The 16,197-nt window shown below is 44.8% G+C and overlaps 1 protein-coding gene across 1 annotated transcript in view; it reads right to left on the bottom strand.

Moving 5' to 3' along the window:
* Nucleotides 1-7,829: 7,829 nt before the first annotated feature.
* ASPSCR1 (ASPSCR1 tether for SLC2A4, UBX domain containing) overlaps nt 7,830-16,197 on the bottom strand; it is a 65,191-nt gene continuing 56,823 nt past the window's right edge. Inside the window, exons 13-16 of the mRNA XM_080993842.1 lie at nt 10,677-10,728; nt 9,408-9,474; nt 8,737-8,927; nt 7,830-7,982 (exon numbers count right to left, since the gene is read on the bottom strand). Coding sequence (XP_080849968.1) covers nt 7,969-7,982; nt 8,737-8,927; nt 9,408-9,474; nt 10,677-10,728 — 324 coding nt within the window. The 3' untranslated portion in view covers nt 7,830-7,968. The remainder of the gene's footprint in view (nt 7,983-8,736; nt 8,928-9,407; nt 9,475-10,676; nt 10,729-16,197) is intronic.

The raw sequence follows: 16,197 nt of genomic DNA, 5'->3' as shown, positions 1-16,197 counted from the left end.
CGCGGGGCTCCTTGTTGCAATTAATCATAGAAAGTCAAGTAGCTTCAAAGAGTTGTTTGGCCTCCCCCCCCCCTTTGTAGGACGAAAGAAAAACTTTCAAAAAGGGGCAGAATAACAAACAGCATGTGTGAGGATCCCACATCACGCACGGCCCAGCCCCTCTGTGTCAGTGGGGCAGGACGGGGGGGAGAGAAGAGAGCTGTGAAATAGTAAACCGTATACATGGGGGGCAGGGCATAGCCTAATGAATCTTTTTTTCTGCTGCAAAATAAAGGCTAGGCCTACAGAGGGAGAAGCAATTGCCACTCGAGGTACTGACAGGCTGCAATCCTATACCCACAGATCTGGGCCTACACCCCATTGAACTCAACAGGGCTTACTTCTGAATGGATATAGAGGAGTGCGCCAAGAGGCAGAACAAGACCAAGGCAGCAATGATACTGTCAGCTAGTGGTTAGCAGCCATGCTGCCTGATAGAAAAGTCATGTGCATGCTATACCTAAGCTACCAGTTGCTACGTATTGGTAATGACAGGGACAAAGGGCTGCTGGCTTTGAATGCTGGCTCTGAAATACCCAGTAATGTTTATGCTGAAAAACACAGGATGAGGGTTAGGTGGAATGCTGCAGTTTCCCAGAACTGTCATAATGCTGTCTTCCTACAAACCCATGGCCTATAAATTAGGAACCAGCGTTACAAAAGCAACTTCCTTTCTCCTGTTCTGCCTTTGTCAACCTCAACCATGGTTTAGCAGAGGGGTGAGTAAACTGTTGCTGGTCTACAACTCCCATGATCCCTTACCACTGGTGGCGATTCTGGCAGGAGCTGATAGGAATCCAGCAAATTCTAGGAGTGCTACATGTTACCCTGCTTTAGCAGCCTTTTAACCATGGTTTAGCATTTCCAGTATTCTCATCTTCATCAGATTTTAAAAACAAGTGGGTTTATCAGTGCGTATTAACGCTAAAGCTCCTTGTATCAGGTCAAAGGTATTTATCCATGTAGTCTACTCTAGCTGGGAGTTGTTCTCTTAGGCATTATTCTTTCCCACCTGGTTCCTTAAACCAGAAATTGAATTTGTAGCTCTTTGCTATGTCTGCATTAGACAAAAATGGTAGTGCAATGTTTATGTCATAGCTATTTTGCTCGATTGTGATAAAGCATGAAAACAATGTTGTGCTCTGTTGCATCATCAAAAGTATGCTACATACTACTGAGAATGCATGCACTCCTTTGTGCTCGTTTATTGGGAATCTAAGGTTGGTGGGGCTTTACTTCAGAGGATGTGGGCTTAAGAGCAGTACTAAAGATAGTATTTAGTTTTGTGTGTGTCCCCCAAGAACTAATGTGCATAGTTCTTCTCCATTTGTATCCTCACCACAACCCTGTAAAGTAGGATAGGCTGAGAGATAGCAACTGGCTCAAAGTCACCCTGGTTGAATGCAGATTTGAACCAGTGTGTTCTCAGACCCATACTAGTCTAACCAGTGTACCACGCTGGCTCTTGACATGTAAATTAAGGATACTTGTAGGGCTTAGGCTAGAAGTTAAAGGTATCTGATCAATCAGAATTTTTACAGCCATCTGTTAAGAAGTACCGGCCTAAAACCTTGCTTTTAGTCTACTCAGAAGCAAGTCTCACTGAGCTCAAAATGATCTGGTCAAAAGTGTTAACAGCCTTAAAGGCTAACTTTTCCTTTAATTTGCAAGTATCTTCTCCATTTCCATTTGGTTTAATGTAGTCTAGGCGGCCTTGGACCAGCAAATGGCCCAGGCAGCTGCTTCATATATAGCTCTGAATTGTATAAAACAGGCCGATCCCCAGAGTTGAGCAGCTTTGACTACACACAAAGCTTAATCCCCCATTAAGCAAGGGGTGTGAATGTACTACAGAACATTTAATATGGGTTTAAACACACATGTACCCACAGCAAAGCTAAACTAAAACACATGTAGGTCTCTGTTCTGCATACACTTGCACACTGACTTAACAGGATGTCTCTGTTTAAATTTCTAAAGGGAAAATCCAAATTATGGCCCAAACCTGGTGCTAAAAATTGGGAGGGGGGATTATGGTAATATGCTATCCTTCCCCACCACCCACTCTATGAATGGGACAGAGGGAACTGCCTCTCTTTTTCACCTGATTTATACTACAATCCTGTATACACACTTAAAGTAAAGGTAAAGGTACCCCTGCCCGTACGGGCCAGTCGTGTCCGACTCTAGGGTTGTGCGCCCATCTCACTTAAGAGGCCGGGGGCCAGCGCTGTCCAGAGACACTTCCGGGTCACGTGGCCAGCGTGACTAAGCTGCTCTGGGGAGCCTGCACCAGCGTAGCACACGGAAACGCCGTTTACCTTTCCACTATAAAGTGGTACCTATTTATCTACTTGCACTTAGGGGTGCTTTCGAACTGCTAGGTGGGCAGGAGCTGGGACTGAAAGACGGGAGCTCACCCCGCCGCGGGGATTCGAACCGCCGACCATACGATCGGCAAGCCACCCACGTCCTATATACACACTTACTTGGGTGTTAAGTCTCACTGAACTCTGTGGGATAGAGATGTACTATTAAAAGTCTTGGTCTTAAACAGGGCACAGTGAGTTTGTGTGCAGTACCAAACAAATTTATTTGGAATATAAACGCTGGCAGCAGAGAGGTGTGATTCAACCATACAATGTAGCTGGAAGTGCTAGTCAAGCTGCATATTCATTTCAACATGATCAAGATTTTAATTTTGAGACTCTAGAGATTATCTGATGCATAGCTGTCAACTTTCCCCTTTTCTTGCGAGGAATCCTATTCGGAATAAGGGAATTTCCCTTTTTAAGAAAGGGAAACGTTGACAGCTATGATCTGATGGGTCCTTTTTATTGCTGCTGCAGTTGAATCTATTCATAGCCCTACTTTGGTTACAATTCAGCCTTTGAACACGGGCCCTGAGCCGTAGTCCCTGTGCATCAGTCTGCCTAATGCACACCTGACTGATTATTGCTCATAGAAGAAACACTCTACACTTTACAATTGCACATGTATCAGTGTTAAAGCATCTGTTGCCTGGGAGAAAGGAAGGCAGAAGAAAATTGATACTACTACATGCAATCAGAGGGATTTTATTTTTTTTAAGTGACAGTGTAGGTAGGATCAAACCAGCGCTCTTACCTGCTCAGTTGTTTTAGGATAGGCAAGTGAGTCAGCAACCAGTGCAGATCTTGAATCTGACACAGGGCAGGATGTGTGCAAGTACAGCAAAGAAGGGCTCTCTGAACAAGAGGTGGGGGAACCTGCCACTCTCCGTATGTTGTTGGACTAGAAGTCCAATCTTCCCTGACCATTGGCCATGCTGGCTGAAGCTGATGAGAGTCCAGCAACACCTGGAAGGCCACAGATCTCTCATCTCCGCTTTGAAGGAAGACATGAGCAAAAGCAAGAACTGAATGACCACCCACAATTAGGGATTATGAGGTAAATGTGTCTTAACAGCAAGCATTGCTGCAGTATAGAAACTATAGCAGCATCAACTAATTGTTTTACATTTTTCAAGGAACAGCTTCTAATGAAAATGTTGTGAGTGAAAAAAAAACAACAAACCTCAACCTTTGAAATGTAACTAACTTTATGGTCAAACTTAGAAACAAGACAGCTTGGCATTTTCAGTCTGGGGCTTCAATCCGCAGGGCGTCATCCTTTCCCTGTTTCCCTCCATGGCTTGTAATAAAAATATAGCAATAAAACAAAATTCTGTTTTTCAAGAACACACATACACCTTTCAGCCAGAGACCCATATGCTAATGCGTATGATCTGTCCTAACAGCAGTGTGTGTGTTCTGTTTGAACAACATTTCAGCGCAGAATGCTGGCTGCTTGATTATGTGACAGATCTTACAGTATAAAGATACAAAGGGCAGATCACAGGGAAAACCAGAAAGCAGCTTGGGTGTCAACACTAACCGGCCCAAAGGAAACAATTAGAAACCTCCAACGTAGAGTGCAGAAAGATGAGATCTGCCAAGCTCCTAGCACAGAGAAATGGACTTACTGAAGAACCACACAGACCACATTCTTCCAGGTAAGGATAATAAGGCTAGAATTGGCACTGTCCCAGCCTTGCTTGGATTTAGTTTCCACTTTGTCTTCTGTAGCAGCCACCCTCCCAGTACCACAGATGGCAGCAGTGTGTGTGTGGAACAGTACAGTTAAAGCAGGATTCAGTTTTCATCAGCTGTTGTCTTATACACTCATCTTCTTTGGTGGCTCAGTTTTTGGGTGACATTAAAGATCTGCGCCTTTGCTATTTTAACTGCTCTCTGCTCCCTGTGCGCTCTGAAGCTTTTCTCCCTACCTTTTCCCTCCCCCCCTCCCCTCCTGGTTTTCTTCAAAGCGGCTGGAAGCATTTGGAAGTAATTAGACCTGAAGGGAAATGTTGGTCAGTCTGGGAGACAATGACAAGTGCCAGGAACCCTTGGTGCCCCTTCCAGCCACTTTGAAGTTCATTCAGATGGTACAATGCTCTTGTTTTCTTTGTTGGAAAAGCAGGGGCAGGAGGGAAATGGGCCATGTCAGGCACACTGAACAGGAAGCAGGTTACTCTGAACTGATAGAGAACCCGAACAAGTAGGTGGAGAGGATGTGCAATTCAAAAAGAGACTAATTGAAAGGCCTCTTATGGTCACCCTGCTTCCATACACCTACAAATTATGCACTCTCAGAAAAAAGTGTAACTCTTAGCACCCATCTAGCATCAAACTAGCCTGATCTGTTAGCCTGCAGCAGAGATATTTCTCCTCCTCCACTTATTCATCAACTATTATGTAGAAGAGCCAGGGTCTTTGAATAGCATAGCACAGGGTTAAAGAAATTAGCTTAACTTCACAACTGTTTACAGAGGGGCAATTGAATCACACTTGGATCCAGAAACCTTTGAAGTTGCACAAGTGTTTAGGGAGCACCATACTGTTGTCATGGGAAGAGATTGGTGCAGATGTTATTTAAGGACCTATAGCCCTTAATGGCCTTCCTCAGCAACTGATTATTTAACAGGGGTTACGGTTTGAATTCAATAAGGGCTGGAGGAATAATGCACTCAGTTGGCTCACTGCTGCCCTGTATATGGCTGAGCTACCTTGCATGTCTCAGTTTAGAGCAATCTGCATGTATCCACAGCAATCTGCTAGCAGGTATCCCTTGCTTATAATGTGATGTGTGCAGCGGCCCGCTGGGCCCAGAGAAATGTTCATATTTTTGAATATGACCGGGGAGGAGGGAGAAGTGAGTGACAAGACTAAATGATTCAATGAGTCAACATATATGGGTGGGAGTTATACATATGTGATGAGAATACCTTCTGGTTAGTGAATTTTATGGGGAAAACATCCATTTGATAACAATCTGGATTAAGCTGCAACCGGTTTCTTTTTATGATATTGTTGGGGAGAGGTGCTAATGGACCACAAAGCTCTAATTGAAAATGCTAGTTACTGCATTTGTAATTTTAACAAACTAGAAATCAACAGACCATGGCTTATTGCGGAGGAGCTGGGAAAGCACTCCTTGCAGCTGAAATAGACATGCCAACAATATATTGATATGACTCCAACTGGAAACAAATTGTGATTAACTGCTGCACAGATGGGTTCCTTTTGCTGCACATTGGAATAATCATTGTAAAAGTCCTCAGTTAGAATAACATATTTTTTCCTGTTTTGTAATGTATTTTTATATAATAACAGTGTTTCATTGAGAACAAACGTCAAAAGTTCTGAAAACTACCAGATATTATCGCAGTTCAGACCAAAATGATGCCAACTAGCAAGCCAGTGGTGTTTTTCTCTCCCAGAGTAAATATTTTCCACCTTGCTACTATTTTGGCAGCCTTCTGGCAAGCCTGGTATCAGGAGTTGGCATGGTTAGGAAGTCCCCAGGACGCAGAAACCCGAGCCCTTGAAACTGCTGAGGGGCAGGGGTCGTAAGCTGCTGCCACTCCGATCTTTCCGGGCCTAATCTGAACTATGGGTTGACAGGAAGCAGTTGCCGGTGCTCGTTCGTGCTGCCAGGGACTGGACATGGAGGGAGCACAATATTAGCCGTTGGTTTAGAAAAAGCAACCAAGGAAACAAAAATGAGGACAGCTTAAACTGGAGAAAAGGCAGCTCAGGAAAAAAAGATACAGGTGGAATACAGAATAATACTTCAACAAAGATATGAACTAGTTGAACATCTGAAGGCTCTGAGGGTAGCGAAAGAGAAAACCAGCATTTGGCTGTTCCTCAAATGCTCCCAGTAATTGATGGAAGCCTTAAGTAGGGCTCAGTCTGAAGTGCAATACATCTGTGCATTTTTCTAGTGATTTGTCTGTTTTATCGCTTTATATATTGTATGATTTATTTTTTGTTACATTTGTTTTTTCGGAAGCCACTTTGTGATATTTTCTTCCAGTGAAAAGCAGTGTAGAAATACCGTATTTTTTGCCCTATAGGACGCACTTTTTCCCCTCCAAAAATGAAGGGGAAATGTGTGTGCATCCTATGGGGTGAATGCAGGCTTTCGCTGAAGCCTGGAGAGCGAGGGATCGGTGCGCACCGACCCCTCTCGCTCTCCAGGCTTCAGGAAGCTATCTGCAAGCCTTGGGAGCCCGGCGGGAGTTCCCGCCAGGCTCCCAAGGCTTGCGGACAGCAGCCTGCAGCCCAAAACCCGGGGAGCACAGCGGAGCGCACCCCGGGCTTCGGGCAGCTCTCCGCAAGCCTGGAGGCCCGGCGGGAGTTCCTGCCGGGCTCCCTAGGCTTGCGGATAGCAGCCTGTTCTGGGGGCTGGGGTTGGGGGAAGCTTGGGCTTCCCCCGCCCCAGCCCCACGCCTGGGGGGTGGAAATAATTTTTTTCCCTTTATCCCCCCCCCCCAAAAAAAACTAGGTGCGCCCTATGGGCCGGTGCACCCTATAGGGCGAAAAATACGGTACATGATTCAAACATGCACATAAAGCAAAGCGAACTGTGTGCTTATTAAGAAGTGACAGCATGAAATCAACAGAAACTACCGTAAGCTAGTGTTCAAAAGGAAGTAGGAAGAGGCTCCGGGAACACTGGAATATTTAAAAAGATAAGCAAATGGAAGTTTCGTTATGGATCTGAAGCTCCAAAAGGGTTTTGGCATGTGACCTTGCCTACATCCTCTGCTTGTGCATCACACATATCTTTAATATAAAGATGACCATGAAGTGCATTCTGGCTTGCCTCTACTTGCCAATGGCATTAAAGAATTAAAAGCAACATACTGAAGACTTTGAGATGACATCCATTTTGGCTATCACTAACCTATGTTGTCTGAAGCAATTTCGTGGGGATGTGTGTGTTTTTATTACCCCAAAAGAGTATTCACTGACCTCTCTTAAGTGTTGCCAGGTCCTAAGGCATCTCTTCATTCAGATCTACCAACAGATTTTGAGAACTACAAAATATTGCAGCAACGTACGGTGCCTGCAGCACTGGAAAAGGAGTGTCCAGCGTGTGGCAGGCATGGAGTCCTGTGGGTTACCAGAAGCAAACCTCCAACATAGGGGATTTGGTGACAATTTATACAACACAAAGGTGATCATCTGACAACTGACGTGTCACAGACTCATATATGACCACCCAACTGGGTTTTTAATTATCATCAACAACCTGGTCCTGAAATTCCCTGCACCTACACAACAAATACAGCAAAGTAGTTCTACAAATTTCCGCGCCTACTTCATGTTAGTTAAACAACAGCGTGGCTGGAGTGTGTCTCTGCTTTACCCCCCACCCAAACATAATGTTGCACACAGAGCAGCAGAATGGGCAACAGAAAATGGTGCTTGCAATTTTATTCTGAAAAATCCGTTTGCTGGGCCCTGTATTTCAGCAGCTTCAGATGAAGGAAAACAGAGCAACCCAACTTGCCTCTCAGCCCCGTGAGGCAACTTTCTGAAGGTGGAAATCACAAGTCCTTCATCGCTTCCCACCTGAAATGCAAACATAAAGCAACTGTGAAAGCAACCTCTACTACAAACTTTGATATAGTGGAGCTGCCAACTGCTGAGCTTTCCAGAGCCTCCCAAATGACAGGTCCTTTCAGACTGAAAAGTACATTAGAATATTTTAGGGCTCTGCTGGTAGGAGACTAAACAGGGCCACATTTTACAGGGGGAGACAAGCATGGCGTACCATGCCTAAGATGGGTAGTAGGAAAGGAGTATGAGGGGGAAAGGAAAGGAAAACTCTGATCTGCTTGAGGGAAATTCCTTCCCAGCCCTAAATCAGGATATTCAGATACGCACTTAGCTGACGAGCCAGACTGCCGCACAGAATCTTTTTTAGGAGCAGTACAATGGCTAGGAACAAGTAAGGTAAAGGTAAAGGGACCCCTGACCATTAGGTCCAGTCGTGACTGACTCTGGGGTTGCGGCACTCATCTCGCTTTACTGGCCGAGGGAGCCGGCGTACAGCTTCTGGGTCATGTGGCCAGCATGACTAAGCCGCTTCTGGCGAACCAGAGCAGCGCACGGAAACGCCGTTTACCTTCCCGCTGGAGCAGTACCTATTTATCTACTTGCACTTTGACGTGCTTTCGAACTGCTAGGTTGGCAGGAGCTGGGACTGAGCAACAGGAGCTCACCCCGTTGCAGGGATTCAAACCGCCAACCTGATCGGCAAGTCCTAGGCTCTGTGGTTTAACCCACAGCGCCACCCGCGTCACTGTAATACTTAAGAAGGTACCTGGCAGCTTCAGCCACTTTGGCACTTTCCCAGATGGCGTCCTCCTTACTGGTGGCTGTGCTGCTTCAGGAGCCACTGCTGCTTCTGAGTGCCCTCTTGCCACGCTCCCATCAGTCTCATTTGGTTTAGGTAGGGAACTAAGAACAGGATCTGAATTTCGCTTAGTGGGAGGTGCTGATTTAGACAACTGCCTGAGAGAAAAGGTAAGTATTAGATGTTCATATGGGTCTTCCAGTTGCTAAGCTTACATATTCCAAAATGTAAATCACTGCAAATACTGTTGCGAAAGCCAGAGGTTGCATATCAGCAAAAATGCCTCCCAATCCCTATGGCTTTTGATACTACAGGGGTCTCTCTTCATTAATTTGGGGTGTTCAAAGCTGTCAGTGGGAGAACACGTGTAAAAGCAAGCTTTGTAAACTGCTGGCAAACTCTTCATTGGGCAAGGCAACAACTCAGTGGATTGGTCTCCCTTGGGAGGTGGTAGACTCTCCTTCACTGGAGCTTTTTAAGCAGAGGTTGGATGGCCATCTGTCATGGATGCTTTAGCTGAGATTCCTGCATTGCAGGGGGTTAGACTAGAGGATCCTCAGGATTCCTTCCAACTCTGCAGTTCTATGATAACTCACTCATCCACAACAGCTTCAAAAAGAATTACTCACACTACTTACCTAGCTACTAAGATGTCAGCTTCAGAAGGGGACACAGCAGATTCCAGGAGGTCCGACCTTAGATAATCTGTTAAACAGACACACACACCCCTCACTCAAAGTTCTTGTCCTTCAGAGCTAGGAAGCCCCATGATGCAACTCTGTTATTTTGTGAAACCAACAGCCCCAACAAGCTGCACTAATCGTCTTCAGTACTCTTCTCCCAACCTGTGAAACATTTATCTCAACTTCTAAGATTGTGTGTTTTAGAACACGCATCTGCCTATCAGATCCTATTCTGTGAACTAGTTGAGTAAAGACTGCAACATTACACAAAAATAGAACTGCCAGACAGGGATGGTGTCTCCCCCTGCTTGTATATGTTTCTTTTATCATTTAGTTCTTGGCAGGTTCCTAGTAAATTGAACCGTTAGGAGAGACTACCAGATGTTATCTTCAACCTGCAGCACAACCCTACTCTGATCTTCCCTGCAGACAAATCCCCCTAAAGCCCATCCAACTATGGTGGTCAGTCCTGCTGCATTTTAAAGATGTCCAGAACAGTATGCACCACACAGACATTTGTCCTCAGATTAACAGTGAACCATGGCGAGAGACAACTGTGAAATGTTCACGTGGACATTTACTGTATTAGTGTCTGGTCCAAAAAAATAAGTTAGATGCAGAAGATATACATAAAGTTGCCATACTTTGGACCCAATTTTTACTTAAGGTCTAAATACCTACCCTGAAAAAGTGTGCAATTCTGCACACTAACTGAAGATGGGCCAATTCAAAAAAGATAATACCTCACCTATTTTGCATGATTAAGATTTCTATAGCTGTTAGCTAACTCAAGATACACACAATAGGACAAAGAGTACTCCCTAGCTGAGTCAAAAAAGAATTGAGAAAGGGGTGGTACATAGAAAGCAGAGATTTTCACCTAAAAACAGGCCTCACCCCCAAATTGAAAAAAAAAGCCACCTGTGAACCAAAATTTCTACAGCAAACAATGAATGGCACCAAGATTCAGTTCATTTCGCCTTAAACCAGAGTGGGCACTTCCCTTACAACCATTTCCATATTGGGCTATCATTTAATTTGCATCAAACGAAAAGGTTTCATGAACCTCTAAGAGCCCCGAGCTATAAATATCCACTTATTTATGCCCAACACATTAATCAGAGTTCAGCCACCATAGCTGAAACCGTGGACACAGTTCATCTAGATGCTCATGTAACAACTATGCAGAGTTTCTTATGGAGAGGAAGAAGATAAGTGACTCACCTTTCTGCATCTCAGATCCAAAATGTACAATGGCAGCAGGGAAGAGGTTAGCCTGTTAACAAGAGAAAATATCCAGGGTTAGAAGAAACACAGCCAGGGCCAGAAATGCCTCTCCTCTCAGCCTTGGGAACATGCATGCACAGAACAGTACTGTTTCCTTGAAACTTAAAAGTGGGGAAATCTTGCTTGTCACAACATGGCTGGTTTCATACATAACGCTAAACCATGGTTTACTAAACTGACTTAATGTTATGTATGAACCTGGCCCAACAACTTCACAATGGTTTACTTACTGCCAACAAACTACACTCTGAAGCTATGGTTTGTTGCAGCAATGGTTTGAACCTTGGTTTGTTCTAACAGTGACCTGGCATTACTCCCAGGATCCTTCCTTAACCATGGTTTGTTTGACCACCCCATCCTAGATGATGCTTACCAAACTGTAAAGGAAAAGGCAAGAGAAGCAGGAGAAGCAACAAACCAAACTTTGGAAAACCAAGTTATCATTGTCCGTGGGACAACTTGTGGTTAACTTGTAGACTTTTAAACAAACGATGGCTTACCACTCTGTGCAAACCAGGTCACCACATTTCAAGAATACCGAGAATGCCACCATGCTGGCAACAAAGCCCTTTACATATGTGTAGGCAATCACAATATAGCCCAGCCTTTCCTAATCTGGTGCTTGCCAAGTGTTTTGGACTACGATGGCTGGCCATGCTGGATGGAATTGATGGGAGCTGGGAGTCCAACAACATCTGGAGGGCACTACATTGGAGAAGTCTGGTGTAAGATGTTAAGTGTTGATGAACTGACTGTGCTGCTAAATTCAATACCTATGTAAGTGGAAAGTTGACCAGAATGTCCAGCACAGTCACATTTGTTTTCAAAAGAGAAAACTTAAATAATGGGGATTTGTGGATAAATAATTAAATGTAATATCTTGACTTTCCACATCAAGCACCCAAGTTAGCCAACAATATATAATACAGGGCAATTAAAAAAGAATCCTATAAATATGAATATACAACAACAGCAAATGAACAAGATTTAGTTACCATCTATCTATGTATCTACGTATCTATCTATATTTAAAAGGAAGTTGAAAGGTAACATTCATTTGCTTAGAGGACAGCTGGGTGCCTTGCAAAGCACAGTGCTTGTGAGACCCTCCTGCCACCCCTTGCTCTAGAGTACCCACCATCTTAATTCACCCAGAGGCATCTATAAATATAAATTAGGACAAGCGGGTGTCATGGGCACGTACCCAAAGTCTTTTAAGTGCCTGGCAATGCTTGTGGGGTGGGGAGAGGGAGTGAGAAACATGTTCTAAAAGTATTAATACAAAATTTAAGTATGTCAGAAGCAGGACATGGAGGCAGTTGGACCATTAGATGACAAAGGAGAGAAAGGATGCTAATAGGAAGATAGGGAGATTGCAGCAAAGCTGGATGAGCAAAAAATAATAATACTGGATATCTGCTAATAAACCACTTTCCTGGAAATGAGGGCATCTGAAGATCTAAGTCATGAAGGGGGGAAGATGATGACATTCTAGGACTTACTGACAAATTAGAAACTTAGCTCACTGGGTCTGGATGGAATATACCTGAGAATTCTTAAGTTATTCAGGATGGTGAGAACTCAAGCTCCACAAGGATCTTTCCAAACTAAAGGAGCAACAACATGGCAAATCCTGTTCCATGTAAACACCTACAAAGGTGATGCACACTGAGGCAAAAATTCCCAGCATCATAAGTCTGGAAATCTTATGCTTCCCACTGAACACATCATTCCATTATCAGTGTTCTTGATGGAGAACCTCTGATTTGGGTCCAAAAGCTATGTATTGGAACGAAAGAGGACAGGATGGTGTATATTCACTTGCCACAGAAACCACGTTGCTTCCATTATTTGAAGCGACTGATGTGAAACAATGTCAGGATACTAAGAATACGCCTGCATAACAGTGACCGCAGAATGTCTCTTCCTGACCCATTCGCCATAGACTTGGAATGAGCACCTGAGGGGCGGATGTGGGCATGGGCATTCAAAGTGGCCGACAACGTCTAGCTCCCAGGAAAAGCCCGCACTCCCTGCCCTCCTCAGCACCAGGGCTCACCTCCTTTCTAGCGACGAGGTCTTTCACAGTGCCAACCTGACATCCTAGCAGTAGGAAACAATATTTATTAGGCCCCTTAAAAACATTTTCTTTCTCAAGCAGCGGGACCCAGGCTTGCCAGCTCCACCAGAAGCCAGTCACAAAGACGGCTCTCCATAAACTTTTTAATTAAAAAGTACCAGACACAGTTAAGAAACCCCCAAGAAAACTCTTACAAAAGCTTTGATGTCCCCGCTGCCTTCATCTGAAGGGATCCTACTATTTAGGGAATGGATTAAAAAAAGAAAAAGAAAAAAGAAGGCCCCCCCCTCCCCAAACCTCTTCACATACACACTATCCTTTTCACGCCAGTCACAACGTTGGAAAATGAGGTTTTTGTAGCGTGTTAGTGTTGGAATTTTTTAATAACCTCCCCTCTCTTTTTCCCCTCTCCTGCCCAATTATCATGATGAATAATTAACATTCTGAAGGAGATAACTAAGCACAGCATCTCGGAGCTCAAAGCCCTTTAGTTCAAAGCCCTGCCCTTTTCTCTTCGATTCTCCAGTTGCTGCCACTAAAACTTCCTTGTCAATCAAGCTCTGGGCACACACATCAAAGCTTCATGTGGGAATGGCCCCAAGGGGTCAGAGAAAATTCATGGCAGGGCCTGTGAGTGAGGCACAAAGAAAGAAGGGATAGACAGAGCGCAGAGGAACACAGTTCAAGAATGAGAGACACATGAGGCACAAATGCTGCAACACACACAGCATGCCCCGATAAGAGCCGCTACCCTATTTTTACTCAGAGGTTGACAAATAAGTCCCGCTTTGACTTCTGAGCTCCTCCTCTCCCAACCAATTCCCACCACTGGCAAAACATCAGTCCAAAGCTCTTTTAATTGGAAGAGACTTAAAGGAATGGGACAGCAGCTCGTAAGCACACAACATTCAGCCACCTCCTCCAGACTCGTTTTTTCCTCTCCCCCTCCCAGCTCTGCATCCCTTGCCCACCTTTTTCCCTTCCTAGAGTTTGGCCAATAAAAACCTCCCCTCAAAGGGGCTTCTCCACAGCTCCCTCCTTTACTTTTAAGGCTCATTTGTGTGTCATTTGTCTGCTTCCCTCTGTCTGTTGTATAAATTACACGGGAATCCCAAAGACACAACACGTTCCATGGGTGAAGGAAAGGAAAAGTATATTCTCTCAATAGGACCAATGAAATCCTTTCGCCTGCAATGCACAAAAATCAGCAAAATGATCATCATGGACTTTCAGGGTAGCTTTTGAACACGTTAAAAAGATTTACAGAGAAAACAACTTCATTCCACCTCTGCTTTCCTTCTCTAAATCCACCTTGCCACTGAACTCTTGCACATTCCTATCACTTCACTGCTATGGGATAACACCATCTGATGGCATCTCCATGCCATTTTCATTTTTCTGCCATGGGACAGAATCTTAAATGAAAACAGAAGACTAGAGGCCACTTCCGATTTTGCCGCTGGCAGCAACTGCTTCCAAGGAATGAGTCACTCAATGCTGCCTCTGGGCTATGGATACCTTTGGCTTTGGAATGATTGGCCCTGCTCCTGCCTCTTTTCCGGGATAACACATTAGGATCAGGAATTCTCCAGATCTTCTGAAGATCACATTCTCATTTTGGTTATATTTTCGATTAACGGCCGAAAAAGCCTCTGGAACGCATGAAAGAGTAGAAGACTCCAAAATCAAAACCCAAGTTAGAGGGCGAGTAGCATCAGGCCTTCCAAAAGCTAGATTTTAGAAAGAACAGATGGTGCCTAATACAGGAACTTGTGTTATTTGACACTCTAGCCAAGGGTAGTCCAGCAGAGTGCAGTCCAACCTCATTTGTACCATTCTTTCTCAGAAGAACCTGCCAAGCTTTATATAAACATATACGACTATTTGCAATTTAATGGAATATTGCAGGGTCCTTCCACAGCATTCATCTCTGTCTTCTTACACAAATGAAAGCAGCTTACCAAATTAAGTTGGTAAAGTATAGAGGCACACGTGAAAAGATGCAAAACTGAATGCTCTTAAAAGCTGATATTGATAGTCTTGGTTAAAAGGGGAGACTGTGACAGATCTGTGCTATCACAGCATCTCAGCTTTGGCCTGGAGGTATCAACACATTAACAACAAAAGAACTTAGGAAGTGCCTTGCAAGATCAGACTGGGGGTCCATCTACTTCTATATCCAACAGCAGCTAGCCAGATGTTTCAGAAAGCTTACAAACAGGACATGGAATTAGTCAGCATGTTAAAACGTTAACACAGACATCTCTGCATGAAATACAGGATTTAGGTGACTAGACAGTTCATTTAAACTAGCTCAAGGTACACGTAAAGCGGGTGGCGCTGTGGTCTAAACCACTGAGCCTCTTGGGCTTGCCGATCAGAAGGTCAGTGGTTCGAATCCCTGTGACAGGGTGAGCTCCCGTCGCTCTGTCCCAGCTCCTGCCAACCTAGCAGTTTGAAAACATGCCAGTGCAAGTAGATAAATAGGGACTGCTGCGGCAGGAAGGTAAACGGCGTTTCCGTGCTCTCTGGTTTCCGTCATGGTGTTCCATTGTACCAGAAGCGGTTTAGTCATGCTGGCCACATGACCTGGAAAGCTGTCTGTGGACAAACACTGGCTCCCTTGGCCTGAAAGCGAGATGAGCGCCGCAACCCCATAGTCGCCTTTGACTGGACTTAACCGTCCAGGGGTCCTTTAACTTTTTTTAAAGTTAAAAATGCCAATACACATTTTCTCCTCTTATGAAGAGCTCAAGAGGTCTTCACCAATTGCTGTTAAAGTAGAGTGTGCTGCAAGAGAGCTCAAGAGTGCCTTGAAAAGGTTAGCTACTGTGTTGCACACATTCACCACACTCTGGTGCCTCTTGGAGTGGGGAGGCCCAAGCAGCAGCAGCAGCAGCCTCTCCCCCCCCCCCCCCGGCTTTATGAACCGACAGATGCAGGGCAATCCCAGAAAGCTCACCACTGTCCAGAAAGCATGGTCTGAATCCTAGGCCCTGACTGACACAAGGCTAAGGGGAGGGATAATGGGAAGCAATATTGTCTGGGCCAGGCATGGCCAAACTTGGCCCTCCAGCTGTTTTGGGACTACAACTCCCATCATCCCTAGCTAACAGGACCAGTGGTCAGTGATGATGGGAATTGTAGTCCCAAAACAGCTGGAGGGCCAGGTTTGGCCATGCCTGGTCTGGGCTATCTTGCAAGGAAAGGTGCTCCTACAGTGCTCTGCAAAATGCTTTAGTACAATGCCTCCCATTTTAATGTGGGGTGAAGGGGCTGCAGGAGAACTATTCACCAGATATCAAAGTTTGAGAAACTGCTGTTGACAGTGTAATTCTATGCATAACTACTCAAAAGAACTCCAAACAGAATGCAGGC

This window comes from Podarcis pityusensis (genome assembly GCF_964106645.2).
Source record: "Podarcis pityusensis genome assembly, chromosome: 2".
Lineage (NCBI taxonomy): Eukaryota > Metazoa > Chordata > Lepidosauria > Squamata > Lacertidae > Podarcis > Podarcis pityusensis.
Note: the sequence above shows the minus strand (reverse complement) of the source record. Positions and strands in the feature narration are given on the sequence as shown.